The following is a 13,041-nucleotide window of genomic DNA, read 5'->3' on the forward strand; positions in this document are numbered from 1 at the left end:
GCTGACAGGCTGAGTTTCAAATGGTGAATGAAATTAAAGTGATTCACATTTTATCACAGCATGTGACAGAGTGACTGCCAGACAACTGGACTATTAAAAGAAGCCTGAAGTCTTGGAAATGAAGAAATTCATTTTCTAAAAGCTGGGACATTTGAAGGTTGAACATGTTCAACCAGGCAAGAAGGGAAGATTAGTATCTTCTATTGTGTTTTTTTGGTTACCTGAATCTGCCCCATTCCAGAAAAGGATATTTACTACTGCAAAAGGTGATGGAGAACTTCTGTCTAAAGGTCAGAAATGCTTGTGCTTTGGGGAGTGGAGGTCACATGGTTCTGCAGGTTCGTGTCACTGGTGCTGTTGTGAATGGGTAGACACAGCTCTCCAGGCCAGATCAGCCGGAGGAGTTCCTGTGGTGGAGGAGGGCAGGGTCTCTGGCCTTGACCATCTGAGGAGGGACTGGCCCCAGGCAGATGATTGGAATTCTTTCTATGGACAGTGCAATTGGCTGAGGGTCAGCCTGAGGGGCAGAACCATCTCTGGGAGATGGAGGGAAATCCAGGATGGTCAGTATTATTGGAGTCCAAGAAATGCTGAGTCAGATTTGGAGATGGGGAGAGGACTGGATCACTCAGGGGAAGGAAATGAGTAGTTATGACACATCCCTTTAAGTAATATTCCTAAATCCTGGGTCACTTTGTTCTTTCACGCTATGGCTGGCTGTTTTGAGGAGGTCAGTTAAGTATTTGGGTTTCTTTTAATATAGTTATGAAAACACATTTCTTTTAAGAAGAGAGGCAAAAACCACTACAATATTGTAAAGTAATTAGCCTCCAACTAATAAAAATAAATGAAAAAAAAAAGAAGTAGAGAATCAGTTCTTTTCTCTCTAGGAGGCAATTATTACTTCTTTGGAGCCAGATGGTCTGGGCTTGAATCTTGACCTTGGGTAAATTACTATACCTCAGTTTCCTCAATAGTAAAATGAAGAAAGTCATAGTAGTTACCTGATAGAGTTGTAGGAGCTGTAGAGTAGTGAGATAATCTGTAAAATATTTAGTCAGTGTGAACTACCCTTACCATTGATGTAAGGAAGCTATGAGGAAATCAGTGCAGGGTGGAACCAATGACCCACCCAACATCGCGTGTCTGCCCCAGTCAGTAGGCTGGCATTGCTGTGTGCATGTGTGTATAGCAGATGGCTCCCAAATCCCCACCCCTGGGCTGGGAGGCACTGCTGTGAAATGAAATGAAGTAGAAAAGCATCAGCGGGACATGAGACCACATGTTTCCTGAATAAAGGACAGACTGGGTGTACTCTGTGTTTGTACAGGGGACGTGGAAAGTGACATTATCAAATACTTCTCCATGACCTGGGTTATTTTTTGTGTGTTTGTTTTTGTTGAAGAATTGGATAGGTTAGGTAGGATAGAGGGAGGGAATACTTAGAATGGTTTGGTGAAAACGGTCTGTTGTTTCACATTTAGCTGTTTGTTTCTGAAGCATCATAAATTATCCTACTTGAAGATTGCCCAGATGATTAAGTTACATAACATGGGGAAGTGCTTTTCATAAAGTTTAAATTACTACATATACTAAAAGGTATTTGTGTGAGTATTTTTATCATCTTGATGAGCTTGTATCTTATAATGTGCTCTTATAATCTGATTATAATTTACCTGAGTAAATTATATATAATTTATAATATGATATACATTTTATAGCTTATACATTTTTTATAATTTATATATAAGATTTATATATAATCTTATAATTTACCTGAGTAGTCTAAGATGCAAGATATAGAAAAATCACTTTTTAGGAAAATAAACAGTAATTCCATACCATCTCTGTGAACCGATCTGCACAGGCCATTCGAACCCATTCTGGAGTCGCTGGGCTCTTCACTGTGAAGTCCTCAGCTATGTCTCTTTCTTTGCGAGCTGCAGCCACAGCATCAGTGATGGCAAAGAACACGGATGACCCCAGGAACATCCCAGACTCCCCCAGGCCCTGCAAGGAAGCACATTTGTTTTAGAGGCTTCTACACTAGACCATCAGCCACTGTAGGTTAGGGGCAGGTCTTTTTCACCACTGTATCCCCAAATCCTAGCACAGCATCTTACATACAATAATTTTCAATAATTGTTGACTGACTGACTTACTGACTGAGTGAAACTTGTGTACTCTTAGAAATCCTAGTATCACTTGAAGTTTAAAAATCCTGTGTGGGTTAAGTAGTTGTTAGATAAGAAAGGTAGTGTGTGTGTTTTTAAAAGCACATTGTGTAGTTGTAGATTTGAATGCTTACCTTGGATGAATAGAGGGTTAGTGGAGTTTGTGATGATGGCAACAAGGAGACATTAAACTCCTCTGGGACATCGCTGATGGTTGGAATTTTGTATTCATCTGGTCCTCGAGAGTACAGGACACCTTCTGGGGAATATTTCAGCTCTTCAGTGGTATAAAAGCCCATTCCCTGAATAAATGCACCTTCAACCTGAAGAGGGAAAAATGTCAGGCTCTGTGATATTGTGTGCTTTTCAGAAGGCCTTTACCAACCCCACAATGACTCTCAGGAAATGACATCCATCCAGATCGGGCAGCACCTACCTGCCCAATATCGATGGCCGGATTTAGACTGCAGCAGGCATCCATGACGATGTCTGTTCTGATTTTCTGCCAAAATTAAAATTACCTGACTGTAAAAACTTGAATTAAAAATACTATTTTAGGGTTTATTCAAATGGTCCCAATTTATTCCAGGACTCTTGCTGGTTGATTAGCACTACATGGAACCCCATCAACATTAGAGGTGGTAAGACATCTACCAAGCTCTTCAAATTTAGTGCTAGGAGGACTGTTGATGACCCCAGAAGGTCTTCTGCATTCATAGTTTTGGTTTATCTTAAGTGACTTTAAAGTCCATGATATGTGGGTGCGTCTGGGTATCACTTAGTAAATAAATAAGCCCAATTGTTCATCTGATTCTGAAGCTGGATTTGCGATTTTATTAAAATCATGAGCTCATCTAATCCTCATAGTGGTTTGCTCTAGCTGGTATTATTGCCATTTTACTGAGGAAATCATGTAGCCACAGTGGCATGTATGAATTTGGGGATTTGTAAGATCTTGGGTGTATTAAGGGTGAGTGTTGAGACCAATTTACTTCCTTCCTGGAGAAACATCACACTAATCTGGCCCTTGTGTTGTGTTATTGGGCACGTGCACGCAGGTTGTGGAGAAGCCACAGAAAGCCCTGCGTGTCTGTGATAGATCTCAGGAATATCTTTGGTGCTACTGATCTCAGTACTACCTTTGGGATAATTGACTTTGGGGAGATATCACATCACTATATGCTTTTAAAGCATTTATTCAAGACAGTTTACTAAATTACCTAGTCAGATAGATAACTTGATATCAATAACCTCAGATATGCAGATGACACCATCCTTATGGCAGCAAAAAGGAACTAAAGAGCCTCTTGATGAAAGTGAAAGAGGAGAGTGAAAAAATGGCTTAAAACTCAACATTCAAAAAACTAAGATCATGGCATCCAGTCCCGTCACTTCATGGCAAATAGATGGGAAAACAAGGGAAACAGTGATAGACTTCATTTTTTTGGCCTCCAAAATCACTGCAGATGGTGATTGCAGCCATGAAATTAAAAGACACTTGCTCCTTGAAAGAAAAGTTATGACCAACCTAGACAGCATATTAAAAAGCAGAGACATTACTTTTCTGACAAAGTCCGTCTAGTCAAAGCTATGGTTTTCCATTAGTCATGTATGGATGTGAGAGTTGGACTATACAGAAAGCTGAGTGTGGAAGAATTGATGCTTTTGAACTGTGGTGTTGCAGAAGACTCTTGAGAGTCCCTTGGACTGTAAGGAGATCCAACCAGTCTATCCTAGAGGAAATCAGTCCTGAATATTCATTGGAAAGACTGATGCTGAAGCTGAAACTCCAATACTTTGGCCACCTGATGTGAAGAACTGACTCCTTGGAAAAGACCCTGATGCTGGGAAAGAGTGAAGGCAGGAGGAGAAGGGGATGACTGAGGATGAGATGGTTGGATGGCATCACTGACTCAATGGACATGAGTTTGAGCAAGCTCTGGGAATTGGTGATGGACAGGGAAGCCTGGAGTGCTGCAGTCCATGAGGTCGCAAAGAGCAGGGCACGACTGAGTGACTAAACTGAACTGAGATAGGTAACTTGACCTTCCTTTAGGAATAGATCCTTTTTTTGAAAGACAAAAAAAAAAAAAAAAAACCAACCCCACAAAACTTTGGAATGCAATTTTGTCTGAAATAGAATAAAAAATTTAATGCATTTTAGGCTGTCATGAGCAATTCTTTCTCGACTACCTCTTTTTGGGTGGAAATTTAGGATGAAGCTGAATCTCTCGACATTCCCATGGAATTGAAAGAATCTTGTTCTTATTGTGCAAGTATTATATAATGAAAGGGCGTTATTAATGTAAACACATTTTGTTGTTGTTGTTCTAACTTGCCAAGAGGAAAGCTGTCAAATGACTTACTTTGTGGGCTCCTGTCAGGCAGTCAATTTCAACCTCAGAACAGGCTGCTCCATAGACATAGTAGGGGAAAGGGTCTCCCTCTCCCTTCTCCCAGTCCATGAAGGCCTTGTAGCCCCTAATGGAAGAAATAAAGTCCTTTAGCTTGGAAGGGGGTGCAAACAATATTGATTTGTTTTAAAAGTTACCAAAATTTTCATTAGCATTTTATTTGATTGTTGTTGACTGTGACCACCTTTTCAGCTCAATTAAACTGCTACCTGTGTTTGCAATCTAGCTTGTTGTAGCAACCCTAACATTTGCCTCCATTTTTAAAGAGGAAATTCTTTGTGCTTAAGTTAGGATGCCAAAAAAGGAGACACCAACAAGCTATTTCACTCGCTCCGGACCTCACAGGGTGTCTGTATCTTGAGGAATTAAGATTTGAGTTTTAGATTTGCCCATTGAAAACCTCAACTAATTTTTATTAGGGTTCCCAGCATCCGGGAAGTGACTGCTACTGCTGCTAGGTCGCTTCAGTCGTGTCTGACTCTGTGAGGGGCCCCTAGACTGTGCTAATTGAGCTCATAAGGGACTGACGGTAATACAGGGCTGGTGAAAAAGGGCCGGTAATTTGATGTGTTGTTCATGGAAGACGGACCCAGCTAGAGGGCTGATCTGCCCTTTCGTTGGGCAGATGAACTCAGGAATTTGGAACTCATTATGTACAGGGCAACAGACTGGTTCCAAATAGGAAAAGGAGTATGTCAAGGCTGTATATTGTCACCCTGCTTATTTAACTTATATGCAGAGCACGTCATGAGAAATGCTGGACTGGAGGGAGCACAAGCTGGAATCAAGATTGCTGGGAGAAATATCAATAACCTCAGATATTGCAGATGACATCACCCTTATGGCAGAAAGTGAAGAGGAACTAAAAAGCCTCTTGATGAAAGTGAAAGAGGAGAGTGAAAAAGTTGGCTTAAAGCTCAACATTCAGAAAACTAAGATCATGGCATCCGGTCCCATCACTTCATGGGAAATAGATGGGGAGACGGTGGAAACAGTGTCAGACTTTATTTTTGGGGGCTCCAAAATCACGGCAGATGGTGATTGCAGCCATGAAATTAAAAGACGCTTACTCCTTGGAAGGAAAGTTATGACCAACCTAGATAGCATATTAAAAAGCAGAAACATTACTTTGCCAACAAAGGTCTGTCTGGTCAAGGCTATGGTTTTTCCAGTGGTCATGTATGGGTGTGAGAGTTGGACTGTGAAGAGGGCTGGGTGCCGAAGAATTGATGCTTTTGAACTGTGGTGTTGGAGCAGACTCTTGAGAGTCCCTAGGACTTCAAGGAGATCCAACCAGTCCATCCTAAAGGAAATCAGTCCTGGGTGTTCATTGGAAAGACTGATGCTGAAGCTGAAACTCCAATACTTTGGCCACCTCATGCGAAGAGTTGACTCATTGGAAAAGACCCTGATGCTGGGAGGGATTGGGGGCAGGAGGATAAGGGGACGACAGAGGATGAGATGGCTGGATGGTATCACCGACTTGATGGACATGGGTTTGAGTAAATTCTGGGAGTTGGTGATGGACAGGGAGGCCTGGCATGCTGCGATTCATGGAGTCGCAAAGAGTTGGACACGACTGAGCGACTGAACTGAACTGAACTGATGTACAGGGCATTGGGCTGGCTGTTACCTTCTTTCTTCATGAGATTTTCTGTGTGTGTGTAGTTTGTTGGTTTGTTTCATTTGATTGTAAAACTAATGTCAATACTTCCTGCATTTGACAATCAGCTCTCCTCTTTGTGGGTGCTTCCCTGTTGGCTCAGCAGTAAAGAATCTGCCTGCAATGCAGGAGACACAGGAGATGCTGGTTCGATTCCTGGGTTGGAAAGATCTCCTGGAGGAGGGCATGGCAACCCACTTCAGCATTCTTGCCTGGAGAACCCCATGGACTGAGAAACCTGGTGGGCTACTGTCCATAGGGTTGCAAAGAGTTGGACATGACGGAAGTGACTGAGCATGCACACATGCTTATTTTTGTGTTTCATTTAATTAACATGCATCTACTGAGGGCCTTCACTGCCAGGCACTGCACCAGTGATGAGTGGTGATGACCATCCTATCCGTCTCTCCATCTCTCTTGTTTTGTTACCAATAATAGAACCCATTCAAAATTTTTTCTCCTTAGCTGGTACAATAACAATTTCCTTCTCATTGAGTTCAGAAGTAAAATTAAGCATCTTATCCATCTCTCTTGTCCAGAAAGGAGCTTCAAAATAGAAAGGTTTTATGATAAAGGGAGGGAGATTTGTAAAACTGAGTTGCAACTTATTTCTAATGATATCTTCTTACTACTCATAGTAAAGAATAGTAAATAATGATTAGATGTTACAATTCATATTTATTTATTTATTTTTACAAATTAGGGGTATTTTTATTATTTACTATTTCTTTGAACATAGCTCAAAGGCCTATGTGAAATCATGGAATTTGGGGCCTAGCAGGAACCTTAAGGACCACAAAATAAAAATTTATTTTACAAATGAAGGAACTGAGGGCCAGAGTGATTTGATGGCCTCATATTTTCTTAGCCAAGTCAAGGCATTATTGTAATTTTTACCTGAAGTATCCAGTAGCTGAAAGACTGATTCTTTGTTCAAAAGCAGCTTCTATCTGCAGAATGGGCATATTTAGTCAGAATAAGATAAACATACCATCTGAGAGGGGAAAATGAAAATATTCTATACACCAAAATTCACATTTGACAATTGTTACTGGTGCTTTGTTGCCAATAATAGGACCCATCTTAATATTTTTGCTCCTCGGCTGGTATACTAACAATCTCCTTCTGACTGAGTTCGGAAACCTAAATTAAGCAAATAAAATAGAATCTTGCTGCACTTCGTGATATAGGGGCTTAGTTCACATGTATTGACAGCTTCATTTCTAAGTGTCAGAACTCTGGCCAATGCGTGTGCCAGTGTGAGATAATTGTTTTAATGAAATAAGATATAGGACATTGCTAAGTTGGATGAAATAAGTCATTTCCCTTGAGGCATATTCACAGTTAGGCTTTTCAGTTTTCTCCCTCCCTACTTAAAGCATCACATTTTTACGGCTTAGGAAGGCTGTCTTTTCCTCTTTCCTATTCAGGCAGAGAGGGTAAGTCTCTGGTAATTCCTCACACACTTCTGTTGCTCCCCTCAGCGATGCTGTTTCCTGGCTCTTACTCTACTAACACCTGGGATATTTCATAAAGCAATCCTGGGAATCCTGCTCTCTCCACAGCGTCCTGCTCCTAGGACTGAGTCCGCGTGGGATGACCACGCACTACCACAGCACTCTCGGCCCCGGTGTGGACTACCTTCTCATTTGCAGTTACAGACAGAGCAGAACTTACCCATTCTTCCCAGGCACCTTCTGGGTTTTTCTTAATGATGGGCTCAAGGCGTTTCAGAAGGATCTGACAAGCATTCTTAAAAGAGTAAAGAAGTGAAGGCTCGTTAGAGAAGACTGTGGTGGTTAGGATTTGAAAGAATATTGAAAGGGTTTGAAAAAACTTGAAAGAACATTGGTGGATAATTGATCAGTTCAGTGAATGCTTATGAGGTGCCTGACACCGACACAGGGGGAACTCAGGGATGGTATCACACCACTCCTGACCCCGAGGAGCGCATATTCTGTTAGAGAGTGTTTTCTCTTCCTCATTCATTTCCTGTGAAAACATGGGCTCAGTTGAATTTATACTTTCAGATCCCCTTTCTAAGAATATTCATGTTCTTAATTCCTTCCCTCTTTGTTCCTAACCCTAACCTTCTTTCATTTTTTCATGAAATGAAAAATTTCATGAAAATTTCATGATAAAATTTCTTTTCATTTTTTAGCCATTACGATCAGTGGAACAAAATTATTTTCATTCAGATTTGTGCTTTTCAGTCTATAACAATGATATGCCAGTATCCCTTTGGGTCTGAAATATTGTTCAACTCTCTGTCTATCCTTTTATCCTTCTGTCTGTTCATCCATCCACCATTAAACTACTGCAGTTAAGGCATTGAATATGAGTGTGAAGTGAGAAAATAAATTTGTTTTTGTAATGAGCTAGATCAACAAAGTTTCTGATTCTTGATACGGAAACCTAGAACCCTAGGAGACAGACTAATGCATGGTTTGGGCTGACAACCACCACACACACTGAGGAGTTCTTGCTTTGTGTTTGATTCTACGTAACTGGATCTCAGGAATTTGAGGTTTCCCAACTTGTTCTGAGCAAAATGAGTCTATTTTTTGAGTCCTTTGGAGATGTCTCCACAATGATAAGATGGATTTGAAAGTGGTCTTTCTTGGTAGCATAATTGCAGTGTCCTGGGAGTAAGGACATATGTCTCCCCTCAGTGTCCCAGTGGAAAAAGTGGACGGTTTATAACAGAAACATGAAAAATAGATATTATTTCAAAAATACATGCAGTAAGATCTTTGAATTAAGAAATATGAAGTCATCATTCTATTCTGAATTAGTGAAGTTTATCTTTTTTATACATCGTTAAGAAAAATAAGTACAAAAAAAAGGAAATAGTAGAATTCTTACTGATGTAGAAACTTTAATTGCACCAGGTCTCCCTGGCTGGCTTCTGCTTGCCTACCTGCCTGTAAGAACCTGCGTGTGTCAGTGGAGCCTTGCACAGGTCTGCATTATGCGGCACCCAGATGTCATCTTTCTATGTCTCCCAGGGACAGAGACTGACTGTTTGCCAATATCTCCTCTTCCACAGAGCTGGGCCCATGGTTTCCCACTGCTCCAGGTTTCCCCAGCCTCCCCTGTTGTTGGACATTGCCCGAGGCTGTTCTGCTGATGGATGCTGACGGGAAGTGACTTGTATTCCTCCCAGGTCTTCCCCCATGCTCTTTCCCTTCTCTGGCTCACTCATGATACTCTGGGCAACCTTGAAAGCCACATGTTGAAGATGGAGGAACTGCCATCAATCTGGGTGCTCAAATGACCCAGCGTTCCTTCTGCACTATTATACGTACAAAAGAAGAACTTCTGTTGTGTTGGAGTCATTATATTCTGGGTCTATTTGTCACCTCAGTTTAGGTCCAACTGACACACTCTCCGGGCATTTTGGTCATCCCAAGCCTACACTCCGTGACACAGATGACTTCTCTGAAGCCAACCACTGTGCCTGTATCCAGTTACGAAAACCAGAGATGTGGGGAAAGCACCCAGGGAAAGACAGACGGGAGGAAGCACCTGCACGGCTCTGCCATTGGTGTCTGCTCCGATGGACGCTGCTGTAGCGATTGTGTTAGGCACCGTGGCTGTACTTGTTTCACAGATGTGCAAGTAAGACATGGGTATTTTTAATTCACGGCTGGCCACCTATGAGAAAAAGAAATAATTTCGAGTCTGGTAAGAACTTCTTTGAAGACTTGAGTCATTCTTTTTCTTAATTAAAAATTTATTTTTATTACATCCACAATATCCTCTAAAGCCTAAAATAATGCATCTTATAACAATTAAAACCACTTTTTAGTAAGACCTCATGCTAATTTTTGAAGTGTTTTCTTGGTACTATTCCACAGCAGTTCTTCAATTCAAATTTAGTGTACTTAGGATATTAAGGATTTCCTATTTTCTAAATTTTGCATGTGTAGAGAATAGGCCAAGTTGAGTTTATTCAGATTTACTTGGTGACAGTGGCAGGAAGAGAGATAGAAATTAAACTGACTGATTCAGAGTTTGGTCTTAAGTCTGTTGGTACTTGTATCAGATGAACTTGCAAGGACTGTGAGGGCCTGTCTTATTTCTTGCCCTAGTTCCCACTTTAACTTTGCTTTTAAAAAATATTTATTAGTTAGTTGTGGCACATCAGACCTTTAGTTGCAGCATGCAAACTCTTAGTTGCAGCATGTGGGATCTAGTTCTCTGACCAGAGATCAAATCCAGACCCCCTGCATTGAAAACATGGAGTCTTAGCCACTGGACCACCGGGGAAGTGCCCCCAGCTTAACTTTAGCTTCCTCCTTCTTTTCTTCTGGGGCTCCCCAGGTGTTGCAGGGGTGAAGAATTCATCTGCTAATGCAGGAGACACAAAAGACTCGGGTTCAATTCTTGGGTTGGGAAGATCCTCTGGAGGAGGAAATGGCAACCCACTCCAATATTCTTGCCTGGGAAATCCCATGGTGGGCTGCAGTCCCCAGGGTCACAAAAGAGTCAGACACGACTGAGCACATATGTCATGTCACTCTTTTCTTCTATCTGTTTCCACTTGATTATACTCCTCTAGTATGTGCTGTTCATTTTTTCTTTTCTGTTATTTTCATTCCAGTTTCTCTAGTGGACACATGTGGCAATGAAGATGTTTAACCAAGAAGAAATGAGAAAGAAAGAGAGGTAAGGAAGAAAAAAAACATTATTTTGACTGATATTATTTTTTAGTTTTTGCAAAAACACTTTTTCTAGATGTCTGCAGGTATGAACCTGTTCATACTTGCTAACCTTCAGACTAATATTATTCAGTGACTGAATTTTTCCAGAAAGACACAAAATGAGAAAAAAAGAGGACAATTTGATTAACTCTTGGTGATGAAAATCCAAAAGGAATTTATTGGTTCACACACCTGGGAAGGATGGAGGAGTTATTGTCATGTATATCTGTATCTAGGGGCTTTGTGGTCTCATTCAGTTCCTCTCACAGTCTTTCTATGATAATGGTCATGTTATTTCTAACTGTAGATGAGTTTCATCTTTGGCACAGAATTGCCCCTGACAACCCCTGGCCTATAGCATAGTGGCTAAGCAACCACAAGGGAAAAATAGTTCCTTTCTCCTGGCATCTACACAGCACCCCAGGAAAGGATGCTGATTAGATTTGCTTGGCCATGTCTTTTTCCCAGACTGATCTCTGCAGCCAGCAGGGTTCAGGAACCATGCCTGACCAGACCAGGGGCCTGTGTCTATATCTGTGGCAGGTGTTGGGGCAAGGAGGGGGATGAGGTTAAAAGGTACCAGAATTGAGGCATCCTTCAAAACTACATAGAGTGTGGGAGAGGTATTCCAAAGGAGCTGAGGGGCTGAAAGGTCAAAAGTTGCAGATGTGCACTATAACAATCTAGTAAATTATACATAAATCCCTATTAGCTCAGCTGGTGAAGAATGCAATGTAGGAGACTCTGGTTCGATCCCTAGGTTAGAAAGATCCCCTGGAGAAAGGATAGGCTACCCACTCTAGTATTCTTGGGCTTCCCTGGCGACTCAGACTGTAAATAATCTGCATGCAATGCGGGACACCTGGGTTCTGAGTTCGATCCCTGGATAGGGAAGATCCCCTGGAGAAGGGAACAGCTACCCACTCCAGTATTCTTGCCTAGAAAATTCCCATGGACAGAGGAGCCTGGCATGCCACAGTCCATGGAATTGTGAAGAGTCTGAGACATGACTGACTGCCTTTCAGTTTCACAGTTAAATTTATTCAATTTAATGGATTATTCTTTCTTTCTTTTGGGACTATGTCTTCCTACTTTGTGTATTTGTGTGTGTGTTAAAATATCTTTAAAAAATTATAGGATGATGACAGTTGATGAACTACTTGTCCTTGATGGTCAAAACAATATATTAGCCACCCAACATTATTGTCCAGACTTTAAAAATTATACATACTGGTCTCAAAATAGAAAAGTTGAGAAACCCCCTACTCTGGATAAACCTGCATGTGTACCCACAGCAGTGCTCTGTCAATTCAGTTCAGTCACTCAGTCGTGTCCAACTCTTTGTGACCCCATGGACTGCAGCACACCAGGCCTCCCTGTCCATCACCAGCTCCTGGAGCTTGCTCAAACTCATGTCCATCGAGTCAGTGATGCCATCCAACCGTCTCATCCTCTGTCATCCCCTTCTCCTCCTGCCAGCAATCTTTCCCAGCATCAGGGTCTTTTCCAATGAGTCAGCTCTTCGCATCAGGTGGCCAAAGGATTGAGTGCTCTGCAGGCCCACCAATGAGGCTTTCACTAAGAACCACCTCCGTCCATAAACCCTGGCCAAGCTCCAGGGATGTTTGCACATGTGTGGATTTCTACCACCTTTGCCATTCCATCTAATATGTAAGAAGTTTTTCAGCTAAATAGTGAAGCTCTTAGGGTGCGCATACAGGGGGTTGTCATTAACTCTGAAATTAGTGCCAAATGTCAGTCATGTCAACAGCGTATAGAGAGATGAATTTTATTTCTCTCACCTGCAGCATTTTGGTGTGAATACCTTGTCCCAGTTCGTTGCCTCCATGTGTGACCAACACAGACCCGTCAGTGTAAATATGAACCAGCGCAGCTGCCTAGAGAAACAACACAGAAAGCACAGCTTGGTGCCAGTCAGCGTGTAGGGAGGTTCGGCGTCAGAACCGAGGGGGTGAAACACCAGGCTCACGGAGTGGCAGGGGGCAGAGAGAGAGAGAGAGAGAGCTCCCCTGGTAGGATGCTGAAGTGCTGAAGTCGCCCACAGAGAACATTCCTAAGGAGCC

General features: G+C 41.9%; 1 protein-coding gene across 3 annotated transcripts in view; it reads right to left on the reverse strand.

The window, feature by feature from the left end:
• LOC122426514 (aldehyde oxidase 2) overlaps positions 1-13,041 on the reverse strand; it is a 79,460-nt gene that overhangs the window by 11,706 nt on the left and 54,713 nt on the right. For 2 of the 3 annotated variants that reach the window (XM_043445506.1, XM_043445505.1), the window contains exons 27-34: positions 12,760-12,855; positions 9,780-9,908; positions 7,929-8,003; positions 7,149-7,201; positions 4,541-4,655; positions 2,611-2,676; positions 2,309-2,497; positions 1,843-2,010 (exon numbers count right to left, since the gene is read on the reverse strand). In XM_043445506.1, coding sequence (XP_043301441.1) covers positions 1,843-2,010; positions 2,309-2,497; positions 2,611-2,676; positions 4,541-4,655; positions 7,149-7,201; positions 7,929-8,003; positions 9,780-9,908; positions 12,760-12,855 — 891 coding nt within the window. Of the gene's footprint in view, positions 1-1,842; positions 2,011-2,308; positions 2,498-2,610; positions 2,677-4,536; positions 4,656-7,148; positions 7,202-7,928; positions 8,004-9,779; positions 9,909-12,759; positions 12,856-13,041 lie in introns of those variants that run through there. The other variant, XM_043445507.1, reaches the window with a different exon arrangement.

The sequence above is a fragment of the Cervus canadensis genome, chromosome 24, assembly GCF_019320065.1.
Source record: "Cervus canadensis isolate Bull #8, Minnesota chromosome 24, ASM1932006v1, whole genome shotgun sequence".
In the NCBI taxonomy this organism is placed as follows: Eukaryota; Metazoa; Chordata; class Mammalia; order Artiodactyla; family Cervidae; genus Cervus; species Cervus canadensis.